The sequence below is a fragment of the Punica granatum genome, chromosome 7 (genome assembly GCF_007655135.1).
Source record: "Punica granatum isolate Tunisia-2019 chromosome 7, ASM765513v2, whole genome shotgun sequence".
NCBI classification, from domain to species: domain Eukaryota; kingdom Viridiplantae; phylum Streptophyta; class Magnoliopsida; order Myrtales; family Lythraceae; genus Punica; species Punica granatum.
Window position 1 is genome coordinate 10,029,879 of NC_045133.1, and position 18,365 is coordinate 10,048,243.

At 36.3% G+C, this 18,365-nt stretch overlaps 2 protein-coding genes across 2 annotated transcripts; both read left to right on the forward strand.

The window, feature by feature from the left end:
• The first annotated feature begins 1,799 nt into the window (after nucleotides 1–1,799).
• On the forward strand, nucleotides 1,800–7,159 carry LOC116214978 (BAG family molecular chaperone regulator 2-like). Its single transcript, XM_031550519.1, has 4 exons — nucleotides 1,800–2,227; nucleotides 3,811–4,067; nucleotides 6,238–6,384; nucleotides 6,769–7,159. Exons 1-4 carry the CDS (start codon nucleotides 1,984–1,986, stop codon nucleotides 6,937–6,939), a joined length of 819 nt encoding a protein of 272 aa, XP_031406379.1. The 5' UTR covers nucleotides 1,800–1,983; the 3' UTR covers nucleotides 6,940–7,159.
• Nucleotides 7,160–12,324: 5,165 nt separating this feature from the next.
• LOC116212972 (protein BREAST CANCER SUSCEPTIBILITY 1 homolog) lies at nucleotides 12,325–17,867 on the forward strand. The gene is made up of 14 exons (XM_031547752.1): nucleotides 12,325–12,536; nucleotides 12,655–12,708; nucleotides 12,810–12,880; nucleotides 12,963–13,076; nucleotides 13,412–13,860; nucleotides 14,108–14,218; nucleotides 14,307–14,924; nucleotides 15,046–15,146; nucleotides 15,485–15,671; nucleotides 15,759–15,853; nucleotides 15,951–16,074; nucleotides 16,160–16,325; nucleotides 16,439–16,557; nucleotides 17,204–17,867. Exons 1-14 carry the CDS (start codon nucleotides 12,478–12,480, stop codon nucleotides 17,534–17,536), a joined length of 2,601 nt encoding a protein of 866 aa, XP_031403612.1. The 5' UTR covers nucleotides 12,325–12,477; the 3' UTR covers nucleotides 17,537–17,867.
• The last annotated feature ends 498 nt before the right edge of the window (nucleotides 17,868–18,365 follow it).

Genomic DNA, 18,365 nt, shown 5'->3' on the forward strand with positions numbered 1-18,365 from the left:
ACTGATTCCAAATGAAATTCTTAAGAATGTATGGTGCGTTAGATTTGTAAGTAATATTTTAAAATCAGATTTTAATTTTGAAAAAGAGTTATATAAATGGTTATGTATGGAGCTCACATTTTGACTTTGTATGAGTTATTTTATTTTATTGTAAAAAAAAAGTGATATAAATGAGATCCACTATTTGACTTTATATGTGTTAGTTTGTTTTGTTATTAATAGAATTAAGTTAAAGTGTGATTTTAAAATCACATTAACAAACCAAACAAAGCAGTAAAATCTCATCTGTTGCTATGTTTGGTAATAGAATTTGATTTTACTTAACTTAACTTCATTTTTTCCTCAATTTAACAATATAATAATTACTTTTTATTTTATTTCTTCAAATTCTTTATCATATATTTTCTTATTTATTATTATAATTATTTTTTAATATTAAATTCTCTCAATTGTTCAATATTTTTCCTCAATTTCAACTCTTTTTTCTTCAATTTAATAACATAATAATTATTTTTAATCTTTTTTTTCAAATTCTCCCGCACAGTTTTTCAACTACTTTTCTTTTCATCTTCTTAAATTAAATTTCGCTATCAAACGTTATACATAAGACTTTATAAAGAAGCGGTTGACTTAGAGCAGATTATTTCCATTCTTGGAGTTTTTGATTTTTTTATTAAGAGATCATGAAAAGTAATTCTCATGAATGAATAAAATCTGGGTAAATTGTATGCATGGACTAACTCGAGGAGAGATTAGAATAGGTTTAGTTTCGAAACTGTTACCATTAAAAAAAAAGAGAGAGTCTGAGAGACAGACAGACTATAATGAAATTGCACAATTTTTTTTGCTGGATGAAATTGCACAATTATGCAAGTCTCAAGTTGGATATCAATTTTAGCGATTTAGTCAATTTGATCCTCAATCTTTTTCAAAAAAAAGGCAGCCTTGCCCTTCTTTTTTATTTCCACTTAATTGCAATCATTGTCGTCCTTCGAACTCTCTCTCAGTCGATTTGCTCAAAACTTCAACCCCTCATCCCCGGGGCGCAACACTCATCGCCCTACTATGGCTCTCCCATGCCATCCTACCTCTTATATGCCTGTAAGTTCCTCAGCAATAAACTGAACATCACCAAAAGGTTTCGAATTTAAACGAAGGAACATTATTAACATTTTTTGCAAAGGATCGGGGACAAATTTTGGTGCCAATATAAAAGTTTGTGGATGAAATTGACGAAAAGGCCAAAGGTCAACTATTTAATTTTGATAATTGCATTTAGAAGAAAAAGTTATTAGTATACTGCAATTGCAATGCTCACCCAAGTTTCAGATGGTAATAAAGCTCGCTTATCCTCGGATTTGTGTGAAATCATATCGGGAGACGGTATCAAATAATTTTCACAAACATACTGGGGTGGGATATATAAAATTGACCTTTATCTGTCCAAGAAGGGATTAAGCTATTTTTTTTTGGCATGCATCCTGATATCCGGAAGTTCAATTGGACATCGACTAATTCAATCGAGTCGGGTCGGCCCACTAAAGGTAAAGCTCTCTTAACATAGATTTTATGTATTCACAAAAATTCGAACCCGAGAACTTATTTAAGCGAAACAAACGTCGAATCATTTGAATCAGTACATATTAGTAGGAATTCGGCTATTTTCATTAGTGAAACTCGTTGTATCTTTCCTCTTTTATCGATCGCCTCCAGCAGCCACATTCATAATAATAAAAAAAATATATATATATATATATATATAGATATATATGTACATTCCGCATTTGGCGCTTTACATACATTGTCCACATGCATTTATATAAAAATTAACCCCAACTCTGTTTCTCTTACTACCTTTGTGTCGGCTGCAAAGTTTCCTCTTCGATGTCATGACTGATATTTTCTCTCAACTCCGCGACAACAGGATCACAATCAGATTGGGATAACAAACACCATTATTGTAAGAGAACAAGCTCTTGGAAGATGATGAAGAGGAGGTCGGCGCCTGATGTTTATGGCCGGATGGTGGACAGCTCCGCCACCACTTCGTCGGCTGTAGCCTCGGGCCCTAGAGTAGACGAGGAGGTGGAGTGGGAGATGAGGCCCGGAGGAATGCTGGTTCAGCAGAGAAGCATGTCCACCGACGTCTCCGTCCCGAATCTCCGGCTGAGAGTCACCCATGGCGCAATCAGGCTCGAGATCTCCGTGAACTCACAGGCCACTTTCGGTATGTTAACACGTTGCGCTCTTTAATATACACACTGTCAGAAGTTGGAACACCTTCCTGGCAAGCTTGAACTTTTTTAGATAATATGATATTAGGTCGTAGGTCCGATGCACATTTATGATAGTGCTCCATTGTACGTTGTTTAACTTGGACGGCAGTTTCGTGGTTGGCGATCTCTCAATACCACGACTAACGAGTATAATGAGCATTTGATATAGGGATCAGTTAAAATCTGTAGCAAACAGGATCCATGCAAGGTCTCCATTTTTACTTCTCATTTGTCCACAAAAGTCAGAAGAGCTCCTAATGATAGATGCTTTCTTTATCAGATTAATTAAGTGTTTTTTTTAATAAATTCGAAGTCCAAAAAAACGCATTGGTTTTTCTAAAATATCCAATTTCCTGGAATCTTGAGAATAATGTCTGATATAATTTTTACTACAAAAAGAATTAAATTTTTCTTTGGACAGCTTTTGTTTTTCCTTTTGGTTTTTCAGACCTTATAAATAACGCGATTTTCTTAATTTGCAGTCATATTTATTTATTTATTTTGTACTAATTAGAACACACACTTTTATTTGAATTTTGAAACAATACACATTTTCATGATAAGTCTCGAAATTCATTATGTGCGCATGAAAAATATTTTTTTTTCATTTTCTTTTTAAAGTGACAAGTGGCCAGTGATAGAATAAAGTATATCCTTTACTGGAAAATTCCTCTATAATCCTAGAGAAATTAATCAGCGATTCTATCTGTTCACTTGACTTAGAAAAATATTAATTAGTTACTGTAAAAAATAAATTATATATTTATCAAAAGAGAGTGTAGTGCAATATCACATGCTCTCGTTTAGTAATCATGAAATTTAGGATTTAATTTTTAGTAGGATTATTTATATCTCTTTATTAGCTATTGAAAATTTTATTTTATTATATTATGCCCACAGAGTCTTGTAACAAAATGTTAGTACGTACCTAGTTCTCTTTCCATAATGTTGCTTGCATGCTGGCCGGGAAAATAGATCCAAACACATGGTAGGTTGAATTGTTGATTAATTAATTCCACCAGTACTTGACGCGACTTTCGGGAATTATATACCCACATTAAATCTGTAAACATGTGAATTTTATCAGTTGCCAATTTCCTTGCTGACAATAAATATATATATATATATAATACGATAAAAAATTCTTTAGTGATATTGCTCGTCACTTGATGTGAGAAAATATTAATATTAAACACATGAATTTATGATATATAATTATAATTATTATATTTTTGTTCTTTATCGCTATAGTACCATAAGCTATTTATGTATATTATTTACGATATTCTCCCAAAAAAAAAAAGAATCATCCTTTCTCATTTATTTGGAGTTGAAGGGAATATTTACGGTTTCTCGAGTTCTACAACATGATGTCGTATTATAATTATAATATAGTGACACTTTGTTGTTAATAAGCTAGTCTTTTTCCTCATGGCGAGTTCGGTGCCAGCAATGACATTCATAATTTGTTTGCATGAGTATCGATCAAAAAGGTTATCATGATTAAAAAGTGGTTATATGATCGACCCAATAGGGGAGGTTAAGAAGCTTCTAGCGGCGGAGACGGGTCTACAGCCGGTGGAGCAGAGGCTAATATTTCGAGGGAGGGAGAGAGAAAACAGAGAGTACCTAGACATATGTGGGGTCAAGGACCGGTCAAAGGTGATACTAGTCCAGGACCCTGCCAGCATAGAGCGTCGGTTCATAGAGATGCGACGCAATGCCAAGATCCAGTCCGCCCACCGCGCTGTATCCGACGTCTCAGTTGAGGTGGATCAGCTTACGGAACAGGTCAGCTCTCTCCCGATCACATTTTACTGACACACATGGAAAAACCATTATTGTAAGATTAATAACGGTGATAGAATGATAAAACTATATGCTTGCGTTTGGTATTCGAGTTAAATAATGACTCAACTTGATTTTGTACAATAATTGTAAGTATTGATAAATATATTGATGTATGAGAATATATATATATATATATATATATAGATGTGAAAGTATATGAGAAATTTATTAAAAAATTATTATGTATATATAAATGTGAAAGTAGATGGATAATTTATTATTAAAATTAATTATAAAAATGATTAAAAAAATATATAAAAGAATTTATTATTAAATTAGAGAAAAAAATAATGATTGTGTTGTTCAATTTATAAAGAATAAAATAGAATTGGATCGAGTAAGTTATTTTGTTAAAAAAACAAACGAAGCCATATGATCGGCCTCTTAGTTTGCATAAAAGCTAGAGCCCTAAGCTCTTCCTAGCGACAAAAAATTAACAAATTTATTTCCAAAAATTATATTTTTTGAAATAAGATCTGTATAGTTTAATTTCATTTAAACTGAGTGTTTTTCCCTCTCTGTTTAAGAACCTTTCATGGAGATCACCATATAATTTATTAAAACATAATAAAGATCTCAGGTAAATAAATAAATAAATAAATATATATATATATGAATGTGAATTAATAATTAATGTAATGCATTTTTTTATTTTCGATTTGAAATTAAGAGATTCTATGTCAAATTTTCGTCATTTGGCTTTTTTTTTTCCTACTGGTTATTGGATCATAAATTTTCTTGTAATTCAAAAAAAAAAATAGCCTCAGTCATTGATTGAAACCACCTAGCTAATGTTTTATTAGAGACAAGAAAAGGGTGGGAAAGAAACACTTATCCAAGTTATAGTGACATGATGGGATGGCAAAATGTGTGGAGTAGGGGAAGTGGGGCCGCAAAGTGTCGGTCATCATTGATCTAAGAATTTCTAGTACCATCCAGTTGGCCCCCGATTGCAGTGGGGCCACTTGCTTTTATTGATCCAATCAGAAGGGAGGGTATGTCGACTCCATTTGATTGGAGCCAATGAAAATCGGGTTTACACTGTTTGAATCAAAATATTGAAAAAAAAAGATGTACTTTATTTTATTTCTTAAAAATAATAAAAAACAAGACTCCTTAAAAATTTGAGCCACATATTTTCAGAATTATTTTATTTATAATCTTTTGTTTTTATTACGTTATGTCGTCCTTTTTTCAAAAGTATGTCCATTAACTTTTTAAAGAAAAGTGAAAATAAAATATTATTAGAAAAAGAATCAAATAAAAAATAAAGACACAAAATATCATAGGAAAGGAGGAGAGTGACGGTGGGAGCACAACACCAAGGGCAACATGACTTCCTATCGGCGGGACGTCAGACATCGCGACAATTTTGTCGCCTTCTATCTGATAGAGTAAAATTAACCAATCTAGATGGTGGTAGCCGGCGTCGAGTTCCCCCCACCCCGGCGCGTTGACACCCGGCTATTATTCTACCAAAAAATTAATGCAAGTTAAAAGTGATTATAAACATTACTATTTTGATTCTACATGTCTTGAAATGATCATTGAATATGAGAAATGATAATTATTATATGAATTAACATAGTAATATATGAACTAATCATAATTCCTTAAGATATTTGAATATAACTATATTAGATATTATATACTATAGAAAAAAGAAAAAATCTTTATGAAAAATTTGAAATTTAACTAAAAATAATTAAAGTTTGAATTAGATCAATACAATTATGATTGTATTAAAAATTCTATGCCACGCATGAGTATAAAAACCTAACATCTATTAAGAACCCTATTAAGAGCATAAACTTATTTCGCGCGGCTCTCAATGTGAATTACACTCAGGACTTTTATGAAATTGGAGATTTTTTGAGCCACTAACATTAGATAAGGATTTATAGGCTTAAGGACTCAAATATTATGGAGGATACCTAGTTAAGTGCTCAATACATATGTCATCTTATTTCACTGGATCAATTGACATTTCTACCCAATATACGAATTTAATATGTCAAATGAAATAGGGCACAAATTGGTTCGTTCAGACTTACTAGCGACCATATTAATTTTCATTTCCACATGGTACACTTTTTTGGTGCATTTTCAGGTTTCCTCGATAGAAAAATCAATTGCAAATGGAAACAAGGTTCCCGAAGTTCAGATCGCAACTCTCACTGAGATGCTCATGAGACAAGCAATCAAGCTCGATAGCATTTCCGCTGAGGGAGATGTTGTTTCCCTTAAGAACATACAAGTACGTACTTGCTGAATCTTACACGATTCATCCATCATTTTGAAATACTGTAAGATTTTAGTTAGTTCATATACGAGTAATATATATTTTTGCTTTATATACATCATATCGTGAGCAAAAGTATTCAGGAAAATAACATTTATTCGTTTAATTATATTACTGGTAAAACACATGAATTAAAATGAAGCAAGACATTGAGGTTGAAAGAAAAATATGGATATGGATTGTCATAATGTACATTTTTACACACCGGCTGAAATGTGTGCTTGATTATCATAATTTCACAAATGCAGGCATTACCATCTATCGATATCCATCAATAACATTTTATGTTGAATGACAATTTAAACATTCTCTCTTATGTCTATTTAACTTTCTTTTCAGGAAAAAAGAATCCAAGAGTGTGTTGAAATTCTCGATGTTTTGAAGTTATCGAATGCAAGAGTAAAGCCCGTGATTGTCACGACGAAGTGGGAGACGTTTGATACTCCTCTACAAAATAACAACCAGATCAAAGCAACCCAATGGGACAATAGTTCTCTAATTGATCTTTAAAACAAAATTTAGCTCCCTCTACTGGGATAAAGGCTTAAGCATTTTAAATAGCTTGATATCATGTAATTAGCTAGTGAAATATAAACATAAAAGTGACCCAGTTGTTGCTTTTGTTATTGATAAACCAAACCATCCAAGCATTTATTTAGTATTGATAAGCATTGGTTTTTCGTAATTAGATGGTTGAAATTATTCCTTCAAAGAGAATTGTGATTTCGAATGTATCGTAGTGGATCTTTTTCCTAGAATGTCATGCTAAATATTGGTTATATTTTTAAAGACAACATGTTATTTGGTAATATATATATATTGAGAGTAAACTCTCATTTTCAGTCCCTAATAACTTTTGGCCTTTCCCGGCCAACAATTTCGTATACCTAAAGAATTTGAGCTAACAAAATAATCTTGAACCTTCATGTCATCTATCAAAATAGTTCGACTACTACAAGAATTTTGCTTTTTTATTTTCCTAACAGAAAATCGCATTGGAAATGTTCCTGATGTTAACACCGACGGAAAATTCCATCGGTAAACAATTAACGCAAAAAGTGCATCTGTAACAGCATTTGTAGTTACCGACACGAATACTTCAATAATTAGTATTGATGGAAAAATCAATCAATAACTTAAAAGAAATTCTAAAAATATTTATATAATAAATAATTATCCAAATAAAATTATAAATTTATCCAAAAATATAATGGTATTAATAATAAAATAAACTATCGGAACTCACACAAGGACTACAAAGTAATTATATTTGTACGTATATAATAACAGAAAATATGAACAAAAAAAAAAAGAATAACCAAGATTTGGAGGTGGAGGCTCGGCTCTAGATGAGGAGGTGATCGAGGACGAGAGTCTTGGATTTGGGCCCTTGCAGCTGGGAAGAGGTGCCCCGAGGACACGGTCTCAGAATTGGAGGAGTAGGCTCGAGGTCAAGGTCGTGGAGCTTAGGTGCAAGTGGAGGTCCAGTGGACCTCAAGGTCGTATTTGGAGGTGGATGTTGGGGAGGTGAGGCCATGTGGAGCTTGCATTCCCGAACGAAAAGAAGAATAAAAGAAGAGAGAGAGTGTGTGCAAGAGAAAAAGAGAGCCAAGGAGAGGCCTCTTAAGAGCATGTCCTGCCCAACACTCCCCTTGCACTCTAAGGGGAGTGCTGGGTTATTTGGAGTCGTGATTTGCTGAGATTCACGCGGTCTGCCTGCATTAATTTTTATTTAAAAAATATCTAAAAAGAGAGAAAGGAGGAGGAAAAAAAAAAGAGTTGAAGTGATTTTTTTTTTCTTGTGAGTGCTAGTGTCTTACATTTTTGACGTGGTGTCAATGTGGCCACATGTGTATCCAACTTGGCACCCATGAGTGTCACCCATTGGACTTGCTCTAATGGCATCAGGTTATGGCTTCCATTGTGGCTTTGTGAGACAATAAAACAAGAGGATGAAGTTAGGGATGGCAACGATTCGGTTATGGTGTGGATATCTCGAGAACCGCAACCGCGCTGCGATCTAAAATTGAGCATCGTATTTGTACCACTTCCACAGCGGTTTTGAATATTGAAAACCATATTTGCATCACCAAAAAATCACGGTTATTCGCATCGCACTACACCACAAAATTAAATTAAATAAAAATCAAGAAAAACATAGCAATTAAAGAAATAAACAATATAAAAATTTACTGAATGAAAATTATTCATAAATTAGTATTTTATCTCTATCATTTTATTAGCTTTTATTAAATTGATTACAAAATCAAGTGAGACTGAGATTGGGCTTGAAAAATGGGTTGAAATATTAGTCTAATCTATATGTATAGAAACACAAAGGCTTTGTTTGGATTGTAAGTTAAAAAACTTTAACTTTAACTTTAACTTTAACTCAACATACTACACAATAAAAGCGCACATTTCCCAAGTCAAAAATTTTAATTTTAACTTTAACTCAACACACTACACAACAAAAACACACGTTTCTCAAATCAAATTTATATTCCCATCTTATTTGTTATTTTTCACAATCAAAATCAAAATCAAAATTAAAATTACTTTAACTCTGAAACCAAACGCACCGAAAGACTGCGGTGCGGTTTTTATCTGTGGTTTTTTCATCAAAACTATATCCGCACTGCACTGTCACGGTTCTTGAAATTAAATCGGCACCATAACTATTTTGGTGTGGTTATGTAGTGCAAAAAATAGTGCGGCTATCTGCGAATATGATTTTATACCAACACCATTGCCATCCTTATATGGAGTATTAGTTTCGGATTTGGTAAAAAAGATAAACAAAAAAGGAGAAAGGGAAAGATTTAATGGATGGCAGAAGAAGGAGAAATAAATAGATTTTACTTTTATATATATATATATATATATATATATATATCAGAAAAAGAGGGATAGAGTCAGTGTTATCAGAACCGGACCGGACCGGTCGGTTCGACCGGTCTGACTGGAAACCGGACCTATATCCGATCTGATTCTCTTAAAAACTGGAAATGCATAAAAAAACCCAGTGAACCCAAAAAATCGGTCGGGTTTTAAATAAACCCATCGAACCCATTCAAACCGACCGGTTCATGGGTTCATAAATTTTAAAAGAAATCAGATCCGGCTCCCCAGCCCGAAATGCAGGAAATCGCAAAATTGAATCGAAAAGTGAAAACCTAGTCTTCTTCCTTCTATTCTTCATCTTCGCTCTTCTCACACTCAGACTTAGTTCATCATTCCAGAAGCAATGCGATAGATTGGAGGTGAATCCAACCGGTTTGGCATGAGATTCAACATCCAGGCGGCCGTGGAGAGCGAGATGATTGGAGCAAGCATTTCAACAAGCAGTTTGGAGGCGGAATAGCCACAACTAAATGGACAATATTCAGTAAAAGGAATGGAAGACCATGAGCTAAGCAGAGGAAGAGAGAATAGGCGCTCTTCTTGGCGTGGGATTCGACAATCGGCTAGCATCAAGGTTGAGATGATTGGATGAGGCGTTTCAACAAGCAATTTGGAGGTGAGAGCACACTGAGGAAGGGAGAGAACAATTGGAATGCGACGCTCGAGCAACAGCACTAGATCCAACCCCGACTCCCCCTGACTCGGGCAAACCTCTCGCCCTTCCTCCCTCCTTTCCCGCACTCCAACTCGCGCCCCCGCCACAGAACCAGCGACGGGAAATCCAAAAGCCTCGTCGCCATCGAATCACCACGTTGCCATCACCAAGAACCCTAGACACACAGGTTGAGCTATCAGCTAGCTTCCCACTGCTTTCGATGAGCAGAGAAGAGACACGAAGGGAAGGGAATGGGGGAGCAGTCAATCAACAGAGTCTAGAAGATTCCTATGATCGGTGTTTATTACTTTTTTTTAACTTTTTTTTATATTATTATCTTAAAATAATAAGTATTTATTTATTTTATAATTAAACAGGCGGTCCGACCCATTGAACTCCCGGTTGAACCCATATACCCATGAACTCATACCTCGGCCGGTTCGATGTCCGGTCCGGTTCTGATAACACTGGATAGAATTCTTTAGTTAATAAGAGTAGCAGCTTTTGGTTGTGATTTTGGTGAAAGACAAGCTAAGAGAGTTTGAAGTTTTGATTGTCAGAACTTCTCTGGTCGGACGATCATTCTCCACTGTCAATGAATAAATCAAGACTTATCCCTAAAAGAAAAACATCGCTACGTTTGATTTTGCAATCATATTTTTAAAATTTTAACTCTAACTTTAACTCTACTTACTACACAATAAAAATCAACAATACAATTATTATTTTTCATTTTTTCTTCAATTTTTTAACCATTTAATTCAATTTTTAATATTAAAATTTCTCAACTATCCATTACTTTTTCCACAATTTAACAGCATAATCATTACTTTGTCTCAACTATTCATTACTTTTTCATACATTTTCTCATAATTCAACAACACAATCATTACAACCCAATTAAAATTAAAACTAAACTCTACTTAAATCTAAAACCAAACACACCATGGAAGAAAACAAGAGTATGAAAATTCACAACGTAAATTTCCCACTAAAAAAATTCACAAGGTAATTCATGCACCAACACACAGCAGGCCATCGTCGCAGTGTGGTGGAGATTCGGTGACACGTGTCAAGGCCTAATGGACAACATCAAGATTCTTGAAAGCCAAAAAAAGAATAAATATGCAATTTGGTCCCTGACTTTTTCTGGTTACGTCAATTGGGTCAATAACTTATTTTTTACATCAGTTTGATCCTTGAATTTGTCAATTTGCATCAATTTGATCATTGTACATCAATTACATCCTCCACTAAAAGAAATTGCATCAATTAAATTATTACTACATCAATTAGGTCCTTTATTACGCAAAATACATAAAGAGTTTCTTTTGGTACATTAATTAGGTCCTTCGGTCATTACAGTGTTAACTACAACGTTAATTGATGAGCATGTTACTTCGTTTAGATCTTTTAATTTTTTTTCCTTTATCCCTTTCTAACAGATAAAATTTAATAGAAATGAAAAACATTGGGGGAGCCCCCATTGGAGCTCTCCCTTGTTTCAAGGTCCTCATTGACGACCTCGCCTGCAGAGGAGGTCGCCGACGAGGAAGCCCTCGGGAGCTCCCCTCAAAATTTTTTTTTTTTGGAAAGACAACAAAAAGGCGCCATTTTGAGGAATGGACCAAAAATGATGTTGTTTTGTCATTTTAAAGAAGGTTGAAACGACGTTGTTTTGAATCCATCGCCCAAAACGACGTCGTTTCGTCGTCTTTAAAAAAAGAAAAAATGAAAGGAGCCCCTTCCAGAGCCCGCCCTCTATTCTCTCACTTTCTTGCAATAGAAGAAAAATAGAACAAACATAAGGAGAGCTTCGACTCCCCCCCCCGGGGGGAGATCGTCAGCGGGGGAGCCCCCACTAGGGCTCTCCCACTGTTTTTTTTTTTGAATTTTTTGTTATAGAAAGGAAAAAGGATAATAAAAGAAATGAAAAAAACATGGATTTAAACGATGTAACATGTTCCTTAATTAATATCGTCAGATTAATTTTGACAGAAAGATCTAATTGATGTACCACAAAGGACCCACTTGATATATTTTGCGTCACAAAAAACTCAACTTATTTAGTGGAGGATGAAATTGATATAATTTCCTTAAGCTGATGATGTAATTGATGTAAAAATGATCTATTTGATGTAAATTAGAAAAGTATGAGATCAAATTGATGCAAATTGACAAACTCAAGGACCAAATTGATGCAAAAATAAGTCAAACATCTGATTGACATAACACACTCAAGTCAGGGGCCAAATTGCATATTTACTCAAAAAAAACAAAAAAAACCCGCCACTGTCAAAATTGAGGCGGCGTATTGAATTCTTGGCGGCAAATGTTTTTTCAAAATCCCAATCAATCTTCCCCGACAATCCATTCCATTTCCCAGTCAAATTCCGCCCACCTCCAGCGCCGCGCCACAAACAACATCCCTCTTCGAATCGGTTCAGTCTCCATCCAACCGAAGATCCCGACGAAGTGCGGTGAAAAGAATGGCTGCCGATCCGATTCACCTGGAGAGGATGGGCAGAGAGCTCAAGTGTCCTATCTGGTAAATACCAATCCCTCATCGCTGCTTTCCCTCCAATGATTCGTGATTCTGGTATCCCTTTCGACAAATCTCTATGCAATCCCTGAATCAATTTGTTCTTCCCCATCCTTGCATACAGCTTGAGCCTGCTGAACTCCTCGGTTTCACTCGCCTGCAATCATATCTTCTGCAAGTAAGAAGCTCCCTCCTCGTTCTGTTTTTCTCTTCTCGGGTTTTGTATTCATTGTGGGGTTAGATATAATATATGCACTTGCCTTTTCGCCTCGTTTGCAGTTTGTGCATAATGACTACGATGAAATCGGGCTCTGGCTGTCCTGTCTGTAAGGTTCCATTTCGCCGACGAGGTACAGCTTAGAAATTTGAAACTCGAGCAACTACTAGAGCATTATTCATGCATGTCTGATTGATTTGGTGTGATTACACCAGAGGTTCGCCCTGCTCCGCATATGGATAACTTGGTGAGTATATACAAGAACATGGAAGTCGCTTCGGGAGCCAATATGTTCGTCACTCAGACTGCGCACCGTGCTAAGTTATCAGGTGATGCTTCTTTCCGAGCAGAGTTTACCCGACTTGTCATTGGACAAGACAAAGATGGCATTTTTTGTCTGAAGTACATCTGTGCATGCTTTACACCTTTTCCAAGTGTTTCTTGATTAGAAGAAACCAGCTTTCCCTCTTATATAGTTGTGGTCTTATCCTTTCTTGTTCTCAGTTTCCATCTGAGTTAGTAATCCGATTGATTTTACTTCGAAACTTTGGAACTTTTAGTTGTGTATCTGTTCTGTGCTATACCCATATGTGATACAGGAAATATTGCTTTTCTTGGTGTAAGATAAGTTATAGTTCATATTTTACCACTTCTTGGTGCACAGAGGGTGGAAAGAAGCCTGAGGGAGTATCTGCTGAGGGTACAGAGATAAACAAAAGATCCTCAAGAGGAAAACGGCCAAGGAAGACCAACAATTCCAACGTCGAGAATTCCTCTCCTCTTCGGGTCAAACCTTCATGTCCAACCAAGAAGAGGGTTCAGGTGCCACGACATCCTCCAAAGGAGACGCCAACACGTGCGGCAAATCCTGACAATGATTTAGGAGAGATCAACAGCGACAGGCGTAAGAACATTCCAGCTGAATCTGCAAAGAAGCCTCCGCTTAATGAAAATGGTGAACCAGTCCTTATGCCCTTTTTCTGGCTGAGAGAAGAAGATGCAGAGAAGTCCACTCAGCTTTCAGATGGAGATCAATCCACCGGCACCCCACTCAACCTTCCAACTTTCAGTGATATTAAGGATTCAGATGATGAGATGCCTTCTCCCTTAAATGTGAGTACTTGTTTCACAGGCCACTTGGTATTTCGCATGAATTATGGTGGACTTTAAGCTTCCACTCTTTATGCTGCTTTATTTCTTGTTTCACATTTGCCGAATTGCCCGACTTTTACAATTGCTATTATGAACTCTCCTCTAGTTTCTTCATCACTTATGCTTGCTTTTCATAGTCAATAATAGCTTAGCTATGTCAATAATGATTTTCCCGGACAGCTTACAGTTTACTTCTGATATCATACAGAAGGAAGTTGATGGGGTTCCTCCAGCAACAGAATTTTTTGACAGCGAGATGTTTGAATGGACGCAGAGGCCTTGTTCTCCTGAATTGTGTTCAAGTCCCTTAAGACTTCAGGTTTCCTCTTTAACATTTACGACTGCAGTACTTAGAAAGTAACAACATTATAATAGTTTCACGTAATGACACTTACATATGTATGCAGGGTTCGGACAACAATGAGAAGGATTTAGAATTAGCCCGAAAGAATTCAATTTCAAATGAAGATGTCAATAAGCCCAAGAAGAGAAGCCGACCGGCGCGGACAAAAGCTCAGCAAAACTCTCTTAAGAGTGATACTACTCAAAATAAAGCAGCTGAAGGTTGTCAGCAAGCGAGAACATACACTGCAAGAAAAATGTCTAGCAGGAGGAAGACACAGCTCTCTTCAGCCGTCTTAACTGAGACAACATATGAAAATCTTTCTGCTGATATTTCAGATGGATGTGCTAGAAGGTATATTGCCGATTCGTTTGATGCTTCAGATTCTGCTGAGAATACCAACTCAAAGAAAATATGTGAGGTAAATACTCCAGTTGAGAAAGATTCCTGTACCCTATTAAAGAAAAGAAAGGTTGCTTCTACTTTGGCGAAGAGTGAACGCAACAATGCTAGAAGAAAGAAATCAGAAGCTGGTCCAAATTGCAATCAAGAATCGAATTCTAAAAAGAACACGACATGCTCCTCTCATGTTGTCTCGGATGCGGAGTTGGTTTTGCGGAAATGTGATACCATTACTCGGGAAACTCGATGTGCTTTCTGTCATTCTTCAGAGTGCTCAGAGGTAGTTGCTTTGCTCAGCTTCTGTATTGAATGATTACCCGCTGTTCTCCTTTTATGTTTTATCAAGACATCTTTTTAATTCAAAAACTGACGACTGGCTTTTGTTGGCCATAAACCTATAGGCATCAGGAGAGATGGTCCACTATCGTGATGGTAGACCCGTCTCAGTGGATGACAGTGATGGATTCAGGGTCATACATTCACATAAGAACTGTGTTGAATGGTAAGGACTTTCTTAAAATGAGGAATTCACATGATAGATTTATAGAACAAATTGTCATACTTTCCTCTTTGACTGTTTTGTGGAGTGTAGGGAAGTGCCTTATGGCAACTGGAAAATGCTTTGAGTTCTTTGTCTTATCATGAAGCTATCTTTTCGTTTCTTTTCTTTTCTTCTTTATACGTTCTTGAATAGATTTTCAGTTGGTTCTCACGAATTATCATATTCGTCAAGGGCCGCATTGAATAGTTAAAGGCCTAATATGATATTAGTTTATACATCATCAATTCCAAAAGAAGTCATAAGACTTGAATCTCTGATATAATTGAGCTATTGTGCAGGGCACCAAATATTTATTTTGAAGATGAGAAGGCCATTAATCTCGAAGCAGAGTTGGCCAGAAGCAGGAGGATTAAGTGCAGTTGCTGTGGTATCAAAGGGGCAGCCCTCGGGTGCTTTGAGAAGAGCTGTCGCAAGAGCTTTCATGTCACTTGCGCAAAGCTGATTCCCCAATGTCGATGGGACGATGTAAGTTTTGATGCTGATTAAACGTGGCTTCTCGTTTAATACATCACACTGTATACAGACTCATCTCCCTATTTCTGGTTTAAACAGGTAAACTTTGTGATGTTATGCCCTCTTCATGTTTCCTCTAAATTACCTATTGAAGCTGCTTGTGAGGAAACGAGGAAGAGTTCTATCCCGAAAGAGTATGTCGACAAATGCATTGAATTTCATAAAAGTCAAGAGTTTCATAACTTGCCCGTCTAATGAATTTATTGAAATGATCCATTTTACCATTTGCAGGAGGCCACAAAAATCCCATGATCAAGTCCTCAGGAGGAATGATGCTAGGAGCTTCAAGTGGAATCATAATGGACCACGTGACAGAATGGTGCTTTGCTGTTCAACTCTAACAGCTGCTGAGAGGGTAAAAGAAGCCAAATATTCTGTCTGCTGTTGATTTCTCGATTATAGACTTTAGAAACAATGAATTTGAATTGCTTGTAATGCAGGAAATGGTTTCTAAGTTTGAGAGATCATCTAGAGTAACAGTGCGGAAAAAATGGGATTCAAAGGTCACGCATGTTATTGCATCGACAGACGAAAATGGAGCTTGCAGAAGAACCCTCAAAGTTCTGATGGGAATCTTAGAGGGAAAGTGGATATTATCTGTTGATTGTAAGTATAGTGATGCATCTTTTATCCATGCTAACGGAAAAAAAAAGAAAAAAAAGAAAAAACAATTGAATATATTTACGGTGCAATAAGCTCTCTTGTCTGGTGGCTTGTAGGGATTAAAGCTTGTATAGAAGCAATGGGCCATGTTGATGAGCAGAAATATGAGATCACAGTTGATGTTCATGGCATGAGAGATGGTCCTCGACTAGGAAGATTACGTGTTCTCAACATGGTAAATCTCCGAACTTTCGGCTAATATCATATTACAATAAATCTCATCAGACATCTTCCATGGAGTTACTTTCTTTTTTTTACCCCTCCGATACAAAGGAGGCCCAAGGCCTAGAACAATGAAAGATAAATTCTAAATAACTAATAAAGGGGCACGGGTCGTCTTACTAGGTATTGAACTTGTGACCTCTTGGTCAAGAGACAAGGGCGTGCGCCACTGCACTATAATCTCTTTTGATTCCATGGAGTTACTTTTTAACATGAAATTACACAAATCAAATCTCTTAAGCCATGTGGAATGAAATAATGAAATCAATATGGAAGAAATTGCCATTGGCAATTTCATTTCCCTTTATTTCCATTTTTCATGTAGAAGTGGGAATTTTTAGTATGTAGATGGTAATTGAATCAGCTGAGTTATGGATTCATGAGTTTGATATCTGACTTCAACTGGATTTATATATACAAAGAAAAGGGGGCTGCTTCAAATTAAGAGATGGCCTTGTTGGATTTGGGAATATAAACCAGCTGGTTCAATCGCACCAATGGCATTAATCGAGTGGGAGCATTTCTAGGAAACATTGTGAATGAACTTATACAACCATGACTTTCTTTATTTTGGTTTAACGATTTCTGTTCATTGGCAGCAACCGAAGCTTTTCGAGGGGCTGAAGTTCTACTTCACAGGGGAATTTGAACCTTCCTACAGAGGTTACCTCCAGGATCTAGTGGTTGCTGGTGGAGGAAATTTATTGCATAGAAAGCCCGTTTCCAGAGATGATGAAAAACCTAAGTCATCAATCTTCATTGTCTACAACCTCGAGACCTCCGACAAGCTCGATGTGAACAAGGATACGGTTGCAAGGCAAAGAAAATCAGATGCCGAGGCACTTGCAGCTCAGACGGTGGCCAAAGTAGTAAGCAATTCATGGATCCTGAACTCTATAGCTGCCTGCAAATTGCAAGATTTTCATTGTTAAATATCGGATCAGTTCGATATTTACTTGCAGATGGATAAGTCCAGTTGTTTTGGCTTTCCATATGATGTGAAGTGGATGGACAAGGTTTGTGACAGTATCATTTGCTCTGTCCGGACTAGCTGTTTGTGTAACGATCATAGAATTTTTTCTTTCCACATAGAATAGCTTGAATAGAAACAATGTGTCAAGATGGAAGAGCCCGAGCATAGCATTGTACAGGATGCAGCTCCTGATTGATAAGTTTCAACGGTCTATCTCCTTATGGATTTATATCTTAATGGCTTATTATGTTACTGTAAGTTAAGAGAAATGGTTTGCCATGTTTACGCTACAGAAAGATATTGTCGTATAGCAAAATAAGCCGGCGATGTGAGTTCTCTCCCCATAAATCCTCGTGCAACTTTAATCATGCAATAGTTCAGCGGCCAGTGTAATGCATGGATTTACTTAATTGAACATATTCTATTTTAACTGAATATATGCAGTCCTAACTATTTACAGGGGCCCTATTAAAACCTGTGAGTGCAATGGAAAGGTCTATTGCACATTGAGCTCGAATTGTATCGCAGCAAGGTGTGCTGCTGATAGAAGGCACCTGTAATATATCTGTAAGTCGTAACCTAGTGCCAATACAAGATAGGCGAATTAGTCGCTTCTTGAATACCCATTCAATATCAAAATGGTAATCAATCTCTATATGCCTGTGCATGCATGGAACACCTAGTTAGCTGTCAAATAGATGATCCCCAGGATAAGTTTTGAGTGTGACAGAGGTGTCCTAACAAGTGATCCAAATTACTTCAGCTGTGTGTTGCCCAAGCTTTTGGGA

What these genes read in the sequence shown, in the direction of transcription:
- LOC116214978 (XM_031550519.1), top strand. Translation starts at nt 1,984, where the DNA reads ATGATGAAGAGGAGGTCGGCGCCTGATGTTTATGGCCGGATGGTGGAC. An exon ending in GAACTCACAGGCCACTTTCG is followed by an intron (nt 2,228 to 3,810) that starts GTATGTTAACAC and finishes TCGACCCAATAG; the next exon opens with GGGAGGTTAAGAAGCTTCTA. An exon ending in TTTCCCTTAAGAACATACAA is followed by an intron (nt 6,385 to 6,768) that starts GTACGTACTTGC and finishes CTTTCTTTTCAG; the next exon opens with GAAAAAAGAATCCAAGAGTG.
- LOC116212972 (XM_031547752.1), top strand. Translation starts at nt 12,478, where the DNA reads ATGGCTGCCGATCCGATTCACCTGGAGAGGATGGGCAGAGAGCTCAAG. An exon ending in GTGGATATTATCTGTTGATT is followed by an intron (nt 16,326 to 16,438) that starts GTAAGTATAGTG and finishes GGTGGCTTGTAG; the next exon opens with GGATTAAAGCTTGTATAGAA. An exon ending in GATTACGTGTTCTCAACATG is followed by an intron (nt 16,558 to 17,203) that starts GTAAATCTCCGA and finishes GTTCATTGGCAG; the next exon opens with CAACCGAAGCTTTTCGAGGG.